This window comes from Pseudopodoces humilis, chromosome 7 (genome assembly GCF_049639895.1).
Source record: "Pseudopodoces humilis isolate 2021_Gansu_Grassland_sample_001 chromosome 7, ASM4963989v1, whole genome shotgun sequence".
NCBI lineage: Eukaryota > Metazoa > Chordata > Aves > Passeriformes > Paridae > Pseudopodoces > Pseudopodoces humilis.
Window position 1 is genome coordinate 2,148,990 of NC_142206.1, and position 18,066 is coordinate 2,167,055.

The following is an 18,066-nucleotide window of genomic DNA, read 5'->3' on the forward strand; positions in this document are numbered from 1 at the left end:
AGAGACTGGCCAACTACACCAAATCAGAAATTGAAAGATGAGAAGATAAAGTCAATGAAAGAGAAAGGACTTGAGAGCTGGCAGCACCTGAGAGGAGAAAAAGTGATGGGGAGTAGAGAATAAAAGGAACATGCTGAAAAGTGACAGACCCAAGTGGGGAGGAACTAAACACAATGCTGCCAACTTCTGGTTTAGTATCCTCCATAATTCCCTACCGCGGGGAGAAGGAGAATCCTACTCTGACCAGAAATGTTTCTAGATCATTTATAATGTCCTCAGAAAACAAACAGTCTTAAAAAGTAGAGGGGGAAAGACAGTGCATTCATTTAAAAATGCAGCAGTTCAGCACCTGTGCCCGTTTCTAATGAGCATTAAAGCTCAGAAGACAGGGCTGTTCTCCAGTGAGAAATACAGCTGTTACTGCTTCTAACCACAAATGAATGGAAGAACTGAGAGCTCCCCTTTCAAGGGCCACTGTTGGTTGCCACAGAGCAGGGGACAGGGGGGAAATGCAGCACAAAGCCAGTTTGTTTTCTCAGTGACACACACCACGTAGCAGGAGGACAGGAATTCCCTTGGAAGCCCTTATCTCCTACTCCTGCTGCACTCATGGATAGTGAGAAAAACCCTGAATCTGGTTTCTCCAAAGCAAGTTTTTCAGACCTGCTGGAGTACAGTTATGAGCCTGGTTAAAGTGAGTTCATGGTAATTCCTGCTGGTGCAGAGGAGGCTGTAGCCCCTTTTCCACCATGACTGCTCCAACATGAGGATCAGGCAAGTTGCTAGATGAGTTAGGAACTGAGACTTCCAGCAAACTTCAATAATATGTAAAAAGTAAATAAATTTACTGAGTTCTTGGAATTTTTTGAGAGAGCATTATAGATTCTTTCCAAAAAAACCAAATACCTTCACTCTATCCTTAAAAAGAATAGTGAATTAGATGGGTTGTTAGATGTTTCCTCTTTTATTTTCCATTTTAATAGCAACAGTCTGCAAAAAGGTCTTCTAAATGCATCAAAGCATCAACTCACGTGCACTTTGTAGCTCACTTTCCACGTGAAATAATAATTATGAACTTTCGCTGCGTTTTGTGTAAATGAAGGAAACTGAAATATGAAACATTACCAACATCAACACAAAATCAATATATCCCCTGAAAATGCTTCTAACAAACAAGTTTTCAGAAAAGTAGGTGTGATCTGTAAGTGCAGGGAGCCAAAAGCCCACTCCATGAGCAGGATCTGAACAACCTCAACATCCTCTGAACTAAATGCTGAATCAAAGATTAGAACTTAGCAAGAAACCAGGGCTGCTCCTTCTGGGGTTTTCAAGAGATGGGTTCATTTGCAAAGTTAAAAACCAGGTGGGCATAGTCAGGATGCTGATTGCATTCCTCCCAAATTCCACGTTATTTTCTAAGTGTTTAAAATAAAAACATTCTACATCTTTCACTAGAAACAACGTGGGTTTTTTATTGAGTTTGCTCACTAATGTTGATGGTGTCAGTAGCTGAAAACTCCAACGAAGCAAAGGCAGAGCTTCAAGAGCTCCAAGCTTTACCCCTGCCTATCTACAGTGTGATTGTGACAGCTCATTCTCGTTCCTCATGAAGTACAGGCTCTCAAATCCTCGAGCTTTGTTGGGTTTCCAGAAAGCAGCACAAAGTATTCAGAACACAATTAATCCTGACATCTGAATAGACATTCCAGAGTCAACCCTGTTCATGGCAAATGAAAGAGAGATTATAATGCAATGATGGTAGCTGCAAACTTTGGTTTCCATCAGGAAAAGCAGCTTCAGTACCAAAAACTACTTTCTAAGATGGAGGGAGGAGTAACAAATAGAAATTTCATTCAAAATAAGCAGCACAATATACAGTCTGGTTCAGAATCAAGATTTATGTTTCTAGGACAATCAATAAGGTTAAATTAAAAGCACTGAACAGACTTACAGAAATGCTGCACAATAGGGGTTATGATTAGCATTTAAAACTCTGCATTCAAACATCTGAAACCCTTAAGTTGCAGAAAGTGTGCATATGCTTGTGAAATTTATTCTACTACCTGGTCATATTCCAGTGCTCCTGGGTACAGTGGCCATCCAAGAAACAGCTCTGCAATCACACACCCTAACGACCACATGTCTATGGCTTCACAAAACGGCAATCCCAGTATGATCTCTGGTGCTCTGCAAATTAAACATGGTTACTGAAGTTTTTCTCCTTGGGGAAGAAAGGTCATTCAACAATCCAACATGACAAACAAAACAAGACAAAAAAATCTGGTTTTTGATGTTTATTTCAAGAAAATCATAGCATCAGAAATTGCATTTTTATTTATCTAGGTAACCTGTGGTGATATTTTGCACCTCCAAGATGGTTTTTTTTTCCTAAAAGTACAAGTTTGCTATGTACATGAAAATAACTGATATGCCTGGAAAACAATGTCCCAGAGTCAGAACTTTTGCCTTTCCTCCAGTATTTCTCAAATGAGTTATTCACTCAATGTCATATGTCATTAACTATATTCCAAATACATTAGTCTTTTATCTCAAAACAAAAAAAAAAAAACAACTAGAAGTTTTATCTGAAAATCCACTTGCACACTTCTCAACTTTACAGTACAATTAAAGCAATTAAAAATATCTATTTAATTACACAACTGCAAATCCCTTAATGTACTCAAATCAGTTGAATGTGATCAATTTTTAAATCAGTTAAATGAAAGCACTGCAGTTGCTAAACAGAGCAGATGTTATTTTTCACCTAAAACAAATGTGAATTATTTAACCAATACCATCTGAATTTATGTCTGCACTCAAGAACCAGAAAAATTGGTATTGACACAGCTGCTGAAGGGGCTTTTAACATTTCTGTTCACGTGGAATGGAACTCAAGCATTTCACAAATATCCATTTCCATTGGATTTGTCCTTTTAAAACCTTCCCTCCCAACTCATTCAAGCTATTAACAAAAGGAAAAAGAATTTATTCATATCTGCATTCTAACAAGGAAATATACCTAGAGATGTAAAGTATCATTTAAAGCATCACACTATAAAGGGATCTACTTTTAAAGGAGACAATCTGTTGTTTACTTAGCACGTCACAGAACAGTAGGAAGGGTAAAAAACCAAAAAAAAAAAAACCAAGAGGGTAATTCCCATTGCAGCTGGGCAGAACAGGAGTATCCAACTGACCAGGCAACATGGGATTTCTCACCTGGGTAAAAGCTCACATATCTTGTGCTTCAGCCCATCCTGGCTTAATCTATTGACATTCCACACACAAAACAGACTCTGATCATAGTAAATACCTACGTATCTCATTCTCCTCTGACATTTACCTTCATCTAAATACTTAAATTACTGACAGGTACTCGACTGGGAACAAATTCCTGGTTTTATGCTACACTGGGACAGAGAAGCTATCTTATAGCTGTAGAGCAGAACTAGAGCCAAAGCACTTCCATCCATTTTCACAAGGGGCAGTTGGTAGAATCTGAACATGGACATATTTCAAGCTCCAAGGATGCACATTCACCACCAGGGAAAGGACTCCCAATGCTCAGCCCCATCTCTGACCACTGAAGCCACTCAGGCTTCTGCCACAGGGAAAATCCAACAATTTCTGTGGATAAGAAAATCTATAGGACAGGATATTCTGTTAAATAATTATGTATTTTCCATTCACACTAGCACTTCAGTTCTCCCCATCCTTGCCACAAACCATTTTGGATGTGATTTTACGAAGGCTAAATCTTGTCAGACCAGCAGTGAAACTGGAGAGGCTCAGTTTTCCAGCTGCCTCCAAAGATTTGACTACAATAAACTTCTGGGGATCAAACATACGTACTTTTGCAATGCAGGATCGTGACACTGCAGTAAGTCTTAGCTAGTTTTGTTATCCAAGAAATCAATTCAATATCTCTGGATGCCACAAGACAGAAATAGCATCGAGAAACGTCTGCCTTCCCCCACTGGCTGGGTGCCAGTCTGCCTATGGTTGTTACAGATCTCTGTTAAAATACACTTCCTTTTGTTGTATTATGTTACAGCCCTGAATAGTTAATGGATATACACACAGCCTATGGATACAGGGGCTTTAACAAATGCTCCTGCTAAAATAAGCTCTGGAAAACCTCTTAGGTTTACTCAATGGTTAATATGTGCGCCGTACAAAAATAGCCGCAGTCCGTCGGTCTGTCGCGCGTCCCCTCGGAGAGACGGGGTCACAAAAGAAGGATGGGGGTAGGAACAATGCCAAAAGAAACAACAAGAAAGGAATGCTTGCTGCATTTCAAAATGCAGTAATCTGTTAGTTTTTCCACAAGGAAAAGCACTAATAAGTAAGTCTAAGGAAAGGAGACGTATTTCAGGAGAGGAGAAGCGCTCCTCTCTTGCCAACACCAGACCTACCATCCAGGAAGGGAGAGGAAATAAATGTGCTCCTGAACACAGCTCCCTGCACCATCCTGGCAGCACAGGGAACAAAAAACATTTTCAGGACAGCTTGAGGAGAGGAAGATGAGGAGCTGCTGCTCAATTTCACCTACCACATCTCGTGTTAGTCCTTAAAATGGAGCAACTTTCTCACAGCGAATTAAGTTTCATGAGAACTGTAACCGAGTTTGGTTATGTTTGGAGTGGTCTTAACCAACTCAAATATTTTTGTTAAATGGAAGTTTGTTAATGCCATGCTCAAAAACACTTGCTTCTGTTTCTCCTTCTTTTAATCTTCCTGTTAAAAATCTGGCTGGAGAACTGGAGAGAAAAGTGTTAAAGTGGAGAGAAGCATTCTTCAATTTTTATTTTTAAGATGATCCACAGCTTTCTCCTGTAAGGAATACTTCACCATGCACTTCAGAAGGAAGGTATTCCCTTTCCTAACTACAGCCATAGTCATGAGAGTGGTAGCAACTCCAGACACTCAAAAAGCAGTGTAACTTAGTGCTTCTCTCTCTCAGAACAGCACCACACACACAAAGTCCTGCTTGGTTTTGCCTGCAGATCACAGGATGCTCAGTGCACCAGAAGATACCACAGTCACCTCAGCAAACAGCACCTGCTAGCCCATACCGAGACATCAACAAGGAAAACACCAGGACTTTCTAAATTTCTTAAGAACATTGAATCTTACTTAAATGTATTTTAATTAAAAGCAAGATTTTAGAGAGAAAGCACCTATTTTAATTCTTATCAGTGTTAGTTACACTTTAATTAAAAACATCATAAAACAGCACAACTTAGACTTTGCAATTAGAAAGATGTGAAAATATGAAAGACACAAGTGAATATTTGCTTCAGCTGTTTGTATGGATAGTCACATTTCTATTTATTACATCACAGACCATAAATACATATGCTACCCTGTAAGTTTTGTAAGCTTATGAGGAAAGAAATCACACAATTTGTTCCATTCACTGTTCAAAATCCAGAATATTTCATAAAATAGTTTCGCTTCAGCATGTTAGCCAGCTTGGAATAAAGCAAAAAAATAAACCAATTTTAATAAAAATTAGATAGTTCCTTGATGGAGGATTAAAATAAAAACAAAAAACAAACCCTAAGCAAAAACTTGGTAAAAAAAAAAATCAAAACTGCAGCATAGTAACAGAAAATTTCTTCCAACCCTGACATTGGGGGAACAAAGAATGAAGAGCAAGAATTACCCACACCACAAAAAAAAAATCATAAAAAAAATCTGTAAGAAGCCAACCATTTCAGATGATCATTACCTAGAAACCATTGGTTAGAAATCCAATTTAGAACAGAAGTTACATGAAAAAGCCAAAACCCAACAGTCACTGTACAAAGTAACAACTGAAGAACAGCACAAAACAATAAGCAGCTTCCCAGAACTGTACTTTCACAAAAAATTCAGTTAAATACGAGAATAATTTATCAAATATATTCCCACTGAAGGTCCTATAACACAGCCATGCTGCACATAACCCCTGAGAGATCAAGGAAATGAGACTAAAGATGAGAAATTTTTATTTCTGTTTTCCTGGCAGTGTGGGAGGGTCAGTGTATGGACTGCTGATCACAGCACTGATTTATATACTGACCACTCTCCAGAGTGGGGAGTATAGAAATAGCCTTCCTGCCCTCCAACTTCATTACCTCTATTTACCTCTGTCTGTGCTGACAGTGCCCAATAATTACCTACTCTGGACAAACACAATGTCACCATGATAAGAAATACTTATGCAAGGAAGCCATCAAAAGGGTGGGATGTTAATTGTTTTTTTTTTGTTGTTGTTTTTTTTGGTTTTTTTTTTAATGAGCTGGTGAAAGTCCTGGTATGGAGAACTCATGTAAATGAATCCAATTTGCAAGAGTTAAAGTAAAACAGATTACCAGCCTGAGAACAGCTCCTTCCCCCTGCTGCCAACATGAGCACAATGCAAGCATTTCCCTTCTGAGAGGAATAACCACACTTGGGTTGTGAGATGTGCAGTTCTTCTCCCAAAGAAAGGAGGCCTAAGAGAAGGATCAGATGCAGTGAATTAATGAGAGATGGCAATGGGCATTCTGATGAGTTTTCTCATGTACAATTCCCTCTCTTCAACTTTACCACGTGGAGCAATGCAAAACTTCCTTCAAGTTCTGCAAGAACACGGGAAAGGCTCTTGGCTGGAGGGAGCAAAATCAAGGTGGCAATACCCAGAAAAAACTCCCAGGCAAGTACACTTCAGTAATCTGAAGGATGAAATGGGAAGGAACCATGTAATGACAAAACCTGGAAATGATGAAGGATATAAAGATCAGTTTGCCCTATAGTGGATTCATGGTGGTCTTTGGAAGGAATTTCAAATATGCAATTAAATCAATACAACAACAGGAAGTAGAGCATACATGGTGTATAGAAAACCATAGTGAAAATTAATGTACCGTATTCATTAATTAATTACCCAGAAGAAATTATGTTATAAATTAACCAACTTTTCCATGAAAAATCTAGATTACTTTACAGATTAGTCAAGAAAAATATTTTACAACTGGGAGCAAAAATAATCAGGACATCAGTATTTATTTTTAAAGGACAAAGACATACAAAAAAATATTATGTCTTATATAAAACTAGTGATATTCCCTCACCTTGAATAGTGTGTGCTCACTTTTGAATTCTGGGTTCAGTTTTGGTCACCCCCATCTGAAAAAGGATACATCAAATAGAAAAGACGCAGAAAAGAACAATAAATAAATAAAGACTTGAAGAGATTTGGGTACAAGAAGAAACCCTGGTTAGAACTATAAAGCTTCAAGGAAGAATGAATGATCAGTAACATTACTCAAATTATATAATAAATAAGGGAAGAGAAACAGACAGGTGTTTCTAATGTCCTGCCTCACTCTAGAAGACCAAGGAATCCCCCACCCACTTTGAGATAAAGACTGATGTAAATATAAAAGTGGATTTTTAAAGCCAGAATTACAATTGCTCTCAGAATCACTGGTCACTGTTGAAATAAAAAATATTAGAAGTATTTAAGAATGAATAGACAGGAAAATATCCACAGGGGTTCTAGATTATACAGTAAGGGTTGAATGCATGTAGAACAAAAACAGCCATCACTTGTGTAGAGCTGTAAGAAAATTGCATCGGAAGACACTGAAGTGCAACCTTGTGCTACAGTAAATTTTCTCCTAAAGACCAGAACACACAGACTGCTGATCTGAGAATATGTGTGCATCTCAAAATCACTATTCTTACACAAATATAGGAGTTACCCAAGCAAATCCAAACTACAATCTTCTAGTCTCTACAATCTTCCTCATGGAAATAATTGTTACTTGTAATGTCATTTTGTTAAACTAAGAATTATATCAATAAAATTTATAGGCATCTTTAAAATAGTTGTGTTACACATAAAAAAAATCACTCAGCTGCACTTCCTGAGAACACTTTTATAGTTGAGTCTCTTGCTTTTAAGCAAGATGTCAGAATGCAGATTGGCAGTGTCATGTGCTAACATACATTTGATCTTAAAAATTCAAGTGTGGTACACAAATCCAGACAACGAGCCTTCCTCCCTATTCTTTGGAAGGAACACTGCTGCAAATCAATAATGAAAAACTGAATTCTACATTTACATTCACACTCCTGGCTTTTGTAGTTCTCTAGGGTTCTTTTAACTCTTTTATGATTAGGCATTAGGAAGTACATAAATAGCAAACTCTGATGGGGGGGGTATTGTTTTTTAAACTCTAACCATGCAAGAGGACTTGGAAATCAAAAATATAAGTGCTCAGACACAGACTCAGGAAATGTTAGCTAAGCTGGATAGGGGCACATTTGTCTTTGAGGTAGCAGGAAAGACTCAATCCCACCACGGTCTGCAATTCAAGGTTATGTCACCACACACCTCAAAATACAGTGAGAATAATTATGTTCAAGCTGATATGGGAAGTTACCCCCTCATTCCTAGTTTCATTCCTCCTTTGAAAGAGTTTGGTTACATGGGAAGTGGTAGTGAAGACACAGAGAAATCAGTCACTGTATCTCCTGTAAAATCCTATGGCCACAGTATGAGTTTTTCTACTCCCAAAACGATAAAACCTCATTTTTGTCTAATAAAATGAATATAACTGTGTGTGCTCAATAGCTAGAAAATACCTACTTCCCATCAGAGCTTCCCAGTGATTTTATATATATGTACAAGACTGCCATGCAGCTGCCAGTTTAACTTTGAACCCTGATCTGCTCTAGAGAAGGATTTAAAAATCTTATCTCGAAAGTGGCCCACATAAGTGGCTACTTAGAAAAAGAATCCCTTAAAAAAAAAATTCTTTAGAACTTATGGCTCACAACTGAAGGGGGAAAAGAAAATTCAACAAGAAATTAAATGAGACAAAAAATGAAATCCTAGGTAACTCCCTCAAATAATAAAAAAATCACAAGTAAACTATCCTAGATCTTTTTCCTGATACTGTAGAACAATTTTGTTTTGAAAGAGCAAGCACAAATTTTAAGCTGATATACTTTCTCTAACCACTTATCAAAAATGCTGAAGATAATCATTTAGTTATTCCTGTTTGATTTATTCAGATGAGGATAATAAAAAAAGAGATTTCAGCAGGCTCTTTTCCAATTATCTACTATCTCTCATGAAAGGAGGAGTTGATTTTATTAAAACCAGATGTTTATGCTTCTGCCTTTTCATGATTTTGATTTTCCTTGAAAAGACTTACCAAGTGATTTATTTATACACTTGATATGTTAAGCAGTTTTTGAATTACATTAAAATTAAGCAAAGTAGATACTGATGTAGCAACAGAATGCACAAAACTGTATAGATATAAACTCTTCAGATGCTTTATTGATAAAAATAAATTTTGGATAGCAAAGTGTCAATATTTTAAGTGTCAAATGAGGTTACTTACCAATAACTGAATTTGGAAAATACCCTTTATGTGCCTGTAGGATTTACTCCTAACTGTGGGACCACCCTGCACTGTTTTATCCTTTATCCACTGCTCAGAATTTGCAAGAGATGGTCACACAGACATCGCCTCTGCCCAGAAAAGGAAAACATTAAAAATCTTGTACAGTGGCTTTGTACAAAACAAAGCCCTGAGGTGAGCTGCTGAATTGTCCAGAGTATTTCTGAAGAAAACCAGGCTTGAAATGATCTTGTTTGGAATACTGACTGCAGTCAAGGCAAGCACAAGGAGCTGCAGAAGGCCAAGCAGTTGGGGCTGTTGGCAACCACGAGCTGACCTCCACCCAAGGAGAGGATCAAACACAGATTTCCAGCTCTGGAGGAGGACAAGAGAAGAGCACAGCGTGGGATGTTTCAAGGCCTCACAGCTCAGACATGTTAGAACTTAATTCCCTCCCCGCTTTGTTACTGTTGATCCTGTGGGAAGAACAATTTCTGACTCTATTATAAGGGTCTACATGGACTTGCAGTGCCCAAACAGCTGAAGAACAGGTAGAGAGTTGTACAGAAGAGTAAAAAGCACAGCAGGATTTGCTTGTAGCATCCTTGTCGAGAATGCCAAGGTCTTGTGAGTCAGTTTTCTGCAAAGGCTTTTTGTGTTTTAACCTTGATGACAACAGTCCTACAATTGGACTGAGGGTACAAAGCTACAGTGGTGCTACAGAAGCAACCAGACAGATCCTGCTGGAAAAATACCCCCAGAAGGCAATGGAAAGAGGAATTATGTTCTAAAATGACTGATTAGCATGAGGATGTCTATTACTGATATAGTTCACATTAAAAAAACATAAATTAAAAAAAAGAAAACACAAGGACGTTGCTGTTATGTCAAGAAATCAAGTGAATCGTAACATATTACTTTATTTTAGCCAACTATTAAAAAAAAACCCAAAACAAAACAAAAAAAAAATCTCCCCAAAACAATACCAAAGAAAAGTCCAACCTGAAGACACAAAGGAAAATTTCTTCCATTCCTCAGCAAAACTTGTAAAAATGTTTGCCTTCCCACACAGAGCAACAAGACACCTGGCAGATCTGCAGCTCAGCCCGAGAGTTCAACAAACCATGAAACTACTGAACTATTTGATATCATTTTCCAGCATAAAGCTGTTGCACAGCAATTCTCCAGGCAGGCACATTGCACTGGAGATGGACACACCCCACAGATATTGCAGAGACTAAGAAAATCTGCTCACATCCTTGTCCATTGTACAAAGGATTTTTTAAACTGCTGATATGTGCTCATCTGGGTGATGCAAAGTAATGTTCTGGTGAAATTTTGCAGCTCAGACTGGCAAATTTTGATTTCAAATTACATTGTTTAAATTATAGAAAGCTCACCAAAAATTAGAAGGGAAAAAAAAATTTAAAAAAAATAATCTTAGAAAAAAAAATCAGTATTTTCATTACAGATAATTTATGTAGTGATACTGGATTATAAAAAACATTGTCAAATCAAGATTCAACACTGATAATAGCAACATGATAAATAGAGATGGTAGGCTTGTCAAAGCTGTTTAATTTTGAAAGACAAGAAACACAGACTTGTAGGAGAATCTAGTATTTTTTAAAAAAAATTATCTATTAATAGCAATGTGATCACTTAAGAATTCAAATATTCAAAGCATTTACAACTTAAACAATAGTGCCATGCAAAAAGTTGTGTATTGATGCCTCAGCTTCACATTGGAGATTCACTAAATAAGTGGAACACCAGAACCCATTTCATTTTGGATACTCCCCTATATAAAGTGTTATATAAACACTTAGTACCTATGCCAGCTGCTAAATTAAACAATAAAATTAGAAAAAAGAGTAAAAAAAAAAGTTATGGCAGAAAACCTACAGAGCAGCAACTGGGGCAGATGAATTAACACACATGAAATTAAATCTGCTTTCTCAAGGTTACACTAGTAGAGACCTTTTGGTGAATAAAAATATTTTTTAAATGTTTCTAAGTACTAAATGTTCTGCTGGATTCATACCCAACACTTCCATGTCTGGCTCAATGTCCTGTGGGAATCTGTAACTTCCACAGAACGCTGCAGAAAAATACACCCAACACAAGGCACAAACCAACACTTAACAACCTTAATTTGAATTTGAATGCTGCTGCAGTAATTTATGCTGCTCTGGCTGACTTGGCAAGTTTCTAGCACACAAATTTCTATGATTAGACCCGTGGTGTAAATATGACACCACCAGAACAAGTCTCCTCCTCACCCATGGCTTAGCAATGCCACTAACACATCCATGGGGAAACCTCAGCTTTGGGGCAAGACACAAAACCACCTGGTAATGTTCTGACAAAGCTAAGAAATCATTTAAAAGTTGTTTTTTCCCCTTCCCTGATGAATTTAACCTATGGACTGCTAATGAGGAAAAATACACAAGTCTGTTTTGGTAGGCTTGACTGTTAGAACCTCAGCCTTCCAGCACATCCCATCATCAGCCTGCTGAAAGAATCCAGGTGCAATGGTCCCTCCAAACGTTTCATCCCAGCTTTGAACCCCACCAGCTGGTTTTTCCCTCTTATTTTTCTCCTCAGATGCTTTTTCCTCTCAGTTTTTTCTCCTATTTCTCCTTCCCTATTATTCCATTTTAGTTTATTTGTCCTTTCCTGTTGAAAGGAGAGCCTGTCTATTCTCAGAGGAGTTTTGGATCCTAAAATAAACTGCTTAACTATGTATCTATTACATTCAGAACTGATGTCACATCAGACCCTGACAACATGCTACGACAGGAATGTGACTACAGCAAAGAACCCCAGCATTCCTGCAAGCCCTGCTTGGCAAAGATTTTTGAAGCAAATTTACATTCAAAAATGCATCTACCCAAAGATTAAAACAAAGGGCAGGGTTTTTTTCCATTTCTTCCTTCTCACTATATAAATGGTGATATTTTTAAAGCAGTTCTTGTCTGATATCTAATACTAAAACCCAGACCTTCTACCACTAGAGGAAGAAATCAGAGCAACCAGATTATACTGGGAAGTCTTTTTAATCACACTGAACATTAAAATGTTGCTGTGAGCACACAGAAGTTTAAAACAGGTAGAGCAGTTTTAAAGAGAAAAAGGAAAGAAAAAAAGATAAAAATGAGATCTAGATAATAACTGGATAATAATGGGAGCCTTTCATCTGAGTGAACCCTTTGAGTCTGGTCCAGGACACTAATAATTGCAAGTAGCTCATTAGTTATGGCTAAAAACTTCATTCTGTTCCCAATATAGCCAGACACTCATGTTAGGAAAAGGCACACTTGTTGACAATAATTACAGAAGCAACAAGGATCAAATAGACAGGGAACTTTCCCCTCATTTACAGAAGAGCTACTGCTCAAATTGGTCTGAAGCACACAGACTGCTCAGTGACCTGAGCTGGGGCTGAAGAACTTTTGTCTCCAAGAAGAAAAGGAAAGGGAAATCATCTTCACTGCCTGCACTTCTCAGAGTGCAGAGAAAGAATTACACAGAAGTTCACAAGGAGCTCACAAGGCTCTGCTGGAAAAGCGTGAGGGGCAATAGACATTTCCTGGACTTTAAAAAATAACAGCAGTAGTTATTTCAAGAACACAACTGTCATTTTGTCTGAACTATTAAACATGCATAAATATAATATCAGTAAAGATTATGAAGTACTCTCAAATATGTCCTGACCAGAGAATAGAAATATATATTACATAAAGCCCATAATCCATCTATGTACCATCCTAGGCCAGGGAGATATTCTGGGTTCAACTTTCAAATGACTTCTATCAAAATACAAAACCGAGATAATGCCAACTAAAAATTCCTTCAAAGCATCAACAACTCACGAAAATCACAAAAATAAAATAACTGTGAAGTTGGGCTATTCTGTATGTGATGGCCAAATCCTGAACACTGCCCTAAAGGCTGTGGTATTATGAGTCTGCACTGGAGTGGAGTGGCAATATTTACCAGGAACATCCAGGAAAAGATGAAAACTAAAGCCTAGCTGACAAATCTCTAGTAAAAAGGTAATCTGTAATTTCCTTGGATACGTGTGGAGTTCCACATTAGTTTGTTTCCAGCATATACGAATTTTCCATGGGAGGGGAAAAAAAAAAGAATATAAATCCTCAAAGCAAAGCACTGCTTTTTTTTAGTCCCAGGAACTATTTTTAGGTTATGTTGTCACACCACAAATTGATAGGACAAACTTTCAAAGGCCAGCCCTGCATTATGTCATTGCTTTTTAGTAAGGCTCCCAGCACTGGCCTTGCTATGTCTTTGCTAACAGAGTTAGCATTTCCTTGCAAGTCAAGTCCATTAAGTTTTCTGGCAATTTTACATTGTGCTTTTCACTTTTAGGAAGAAGTCAACCTACAAAAAATAAGTGTAATCTGCATATGCTAAAATTGGGAGGAAAAAGAAAAAAAGTCTTATTGAAAGGGGAAAAAAAAACCTCCCAAAAGCAGCCACCTCCTGCTCCATTTCAGCAATGTCCTACTTTGCTGCCTGCACTCTGAGCAGTCCCTACACACACACTTCAATTGATGGGGGAAATCTTTATGATTTTCTTCTAGATTCATCAAGTTGCTCTTCTGGGTTCCTGAAACTGCCCAAAGTTTATAGGTGAAATCACACAGGATCACTATCATCAGCTCAGTGAGACTTTGTGTAACGTGATTTCCTGAATGCCTTCCTCACAAAATGGCAATTTTAAGATTGACAGCAGTAAAAAGCATTGACTGTACAAGAATAAAAAATTATATTATCCATGAATAGGGTAGCATAAACCACCACAAGCAGGCCAATACACTAAATGAATCCTTGGCAGTAATCCCACTTACAAATTTGTTTACAATTACCCAGGAAGAGGTGCTGTCAACCAGCCTTGTCACGGCTCTGTAAACAACATATACGTTAATGATGATGCTGGGAAAGGAGCAGCAAAATTATCCATTATCAGACAAATTGCTGAGATGCTGGAATACTTGAAGCCTTATACAGAGATAGCCTCTCGAGAATAAATAGCTGGAAAGAAGACCAGGATCATATCTACATCAAAATCAAAATAGAAGAGATTTAGAGCCTTGGTAACATAAACTTATGAGGAAGAGTCCATTAAAGCATAATGATAAATACAGGTATTTTCATTAGTCATTCCAGAACTAGACAAACTCGTCATTATTTTCTGTCTCTGACGCTGCAAATGGCCTTAGGGCAAATCAGCTTGTACTGTGATTTAATATTACGGATTTTTACAAACATAAATAAAAATAACCAAGTGAGACAGACATAAAAAACCCAGCAGACATCCAAAAAAAAATCCCCAAAGACGCATTTTAGAAATAAATTTGCATTTGAAGATGAAAATCACTGAAGTCTACAAAAAGTATGTCAGTGACTTATCAAGCCTTGTACTGTAAGTACCTAATGACACAAAGCTGCTTTGGTGAGGTACCAAGGAAACAGGCTTTTACCTTAGCGACCTCAAACAAGCGTCCCTGGAAATAAAAGGCAAGATGGTCCTGTTACAAAACAGAGAACATTACATTCTGCTACCTTCTCAAGTCCTCTCAGGATGGCCAACGTGGTATTACAGCATTCACTTTAAGGTTTATTAACCATCATGTAGCAATAAAGTGCATTTTGATTCCTAAGTGCTTTCCCCAAAGTGCTTACAGCTCCATAGAATCAGCAGTGATCATTTTTGCAATTTAAAACCGTAACTACACAATAAATATGCATTTGTGGAGATGCAGCAGTTAAACCTGATGTAAACAGGTCTAGTGATTTATAAAACTTTAGACGGGAAGGCTTCTCAAAGATACCAGACCTGTTTCTAAATCAATTTTATTATTTTAAATGTGACAAAAACAGAGTCAAACGCATATCCCTGATTTAATTTTAAGTTCATATGAACTGTGGCAGATGACAGGTTGCCACTCACTAGATTCCATCCCCTTTCCAACCTCAAAGCAGCACAGTAAAGTGCCAGGAACACCAACCAACCAACCAAGCATCATCAGACTTTATCTGCCAAGGTTGGGGGAGAGGGTGTTTGATTTTCAGTGATTATAGTTTCATCAGCAGGAAAAGAAAAATAAAAAAGCCTACCAAATTCAAGAGGAGTACCAAAAATAGGCTTCCTTCTACAGAATAAGCACATACCTCACTGTGTTGTGTATTTCTTATGCCCCACTGGTGCCAGCACACCCACTGAAATGAGAGACAAGTGAAATCATAGTGGTTTTTGTTTCGCTGTTCAGCATGGAAAAGAAAAATATGTTAAAAATCTACTGAGAGATTAAAGTTCCACCAGGAGTTAACTGAAGGAAGTCATCATGCATTTAACTGGCTCTTCCTCCTTCTAGGTGATTTCATGGGCCAGCCTCTGGAAGGGGAAGAGGATGGGAGCTGAACTGTGTCCAGGGCATCTCTAAGGGTGAAAACTGACCCCTGGGAACACCTCCTGACCAGGTAAAACAGAGGATTCACAAACTTCTCCAAATCACCTGTGGGTCTCAATGCAAGCTTGCTATGATTTAGAACTGGTGCATAAACACAAGCTTAATTACAATTGTCATATGTTTGGAATTTTCTAAACAGTAAACAGGAACAGGCAAAAACTAGCTGATGAAGTCAGTCCTACACGTATCAACACAGCTTTAGATAAGAATGTTCTGAAATAAATACTATCCAAAGCCACTGCATGTGCCACTGCTTCAATAAGAAGTTATTGCTGTGTCATAACTGTGTCAAAAAAAGAAATCACAAAAATATCGAGGCAATGTTTACAAGTTGCATGATTACTTTAAAGGTAATTATTTGGCTAGAACACATGACTCTTATTTCCCTATGAAAGGCTCTCTACTTAACTGGATTAACACACTATTGATAGCTAAATTCCACTGCCAGAGGCTACTGTCAAGTCATCATTTCCAGAACAAACCTATAAGCTATTTTCTTTATCCTGTGTGCAGCTATTACACCAAGCTCATCATGAATTTGTTCCCAAAGTGCTCTAAAAAAAAAAAAACTGCTGCAAAGAACATTCAAGAGATGCATGACACAGGATTACCTGTTCTAATGAAATTAGACCATACATCAGTCACAGGTTGGAAGGCTAAATATATTTAGCAGCCTACCAAGAAGCCAACATCTGATTTTCAACCTTAGTGATTTTTTTTTTTTTACTTTAAAGATGATTCAGTTTTGATGCTGTCAAAATTCAAAATTGACTATCACCTGGAAGTCAACTCTCAGATGTTTTCTAGGGAAAGCAAATCCAGCTCTGCTCATTCTCAGCAAATGCTTCTCATGAGAATGTTTAGATTTTTCTTATCAAAAGCAACCCTCAGATATGTACTCTCGCTTTCTCCACCCATTTCTTAGCACTAGCAATACACAGGTTTTACACAGAGATGTTAGATAGGAAAAGAACAGAAATAACCTTCTTCAAGATAACCTTCCCTGCACAAAGCTGTATTCAGGGTAATGCCCCTGGAAAATGTGTCCCATCCTGCTCCACTCACCTTTGCGTTTCTCTGCGATGGTAACACAGAGATAAAAAAGAGAGAGAAACTTCTGACCTCTCTGCTTTCATGGAATCATCAAGAACCATGTCAATACAAGCAGAAGCCTCGTTTTTTTTTTTGATCTCATTTCCATTTGTAGCATCTAACTAAAATCAGAAAAAACTGGAAAAAAAAACTCTGAAAGCGGCATCATCCTTTGTTAATATTGCACATAAAGGGAATTTATTTTAAAGTTAGGCTTAGTAACAGGAGCAAAAACAATTTTTTAAAAAAACCTAATTGGTACCAAACTGGGGGATTTTGAAGTCTAACTTTCTTCCTTGTCTCCCAACACCATTCTCTGTTTCCTGATGTTGATAATGCCGGGTGGGAGACAGAGCACAGACCTTCCTAACCAAGGGCCCCAAAACACCCCTAGGAAGAGCCAAAGGGGAATAACCAAAAAAAAAGTTGAAGTACACAAGGAACACAATCCAAAGAAAACATGTTTGTTAGGGACAGGCCAGGCCAATGTGCTGGCTGCACTGAAGGACTGGAGAAAAGCAAGTTACAGTTTCCTCATTCTGAACTGGCAAAAAGCGCTACCCTACTGCACTGCCAAAAGGCTGCTTGGAAAATTTCCTGAGCCCATCTTTCCAACATAATTTACCCTATTTTCCTGGGCTCTTGTCTGCCTCAGCAACATCAGCAGCCAGTGATCACATTTCATGACCATTGGTCACTCATGCAATAAAATTGCCTGTTGCACCACACAGCAGCTCCTCATCAGGACTTTGTAACACAATAAATACAGAATATATTTCAGAAAACAGAACTGGACTAGGGAGTTTCACTGTGCAATGCCAGGCCAGAAGTGTAGTATGTCATAAATAAAAATAAAAATAAAAAAATAAGCAACAAAAAACTACCTCAGAGGCTGAACACTGACAGCATCTTTGAGCTTACATTCTTCACAAAGTTATTAGAGACAGCTCTCTGCCTCATCCTCATCTTTTACTGAATGGGTTATGTTTGATACAGGAAAAATAATGAGACTGAGCAGAGCATAGGAAGATTCCCCCTTTAAAAATTAAATTATATTGTAATGACATCTAGGTCTACTTGAGATACGTTTG

General features: G+C 37.9%; 1 protein-coding gene across 5 annotated transcripts in view; it reads right to left on the bottom strand.

Annotated features, from left to right (window-relative positions):
• Nucleotides 1-18,066, bottom strand: part of HIPK3 (homeodomain interacting protein kinase 3) — a 68,079-nt gene that overhangs the window by 18,667 nt on the left and 31,346 nt on the right. For all 5 annotated transcript variants that reach the window (XM_014259012.2, XM_014259011.2, XM_014259010.2 and 2 more), the window contains exon 3: nucleotides 2,064-2,187. In XM_014259012.2, the coding sequence (XP_014114487.2) occupies nucleotides 2,064-2,187 (124 nt within the window). The remainder of the gene's footprint in view (nucleotides 1-2,063; nucleotides 2,188-18,066) is intronic.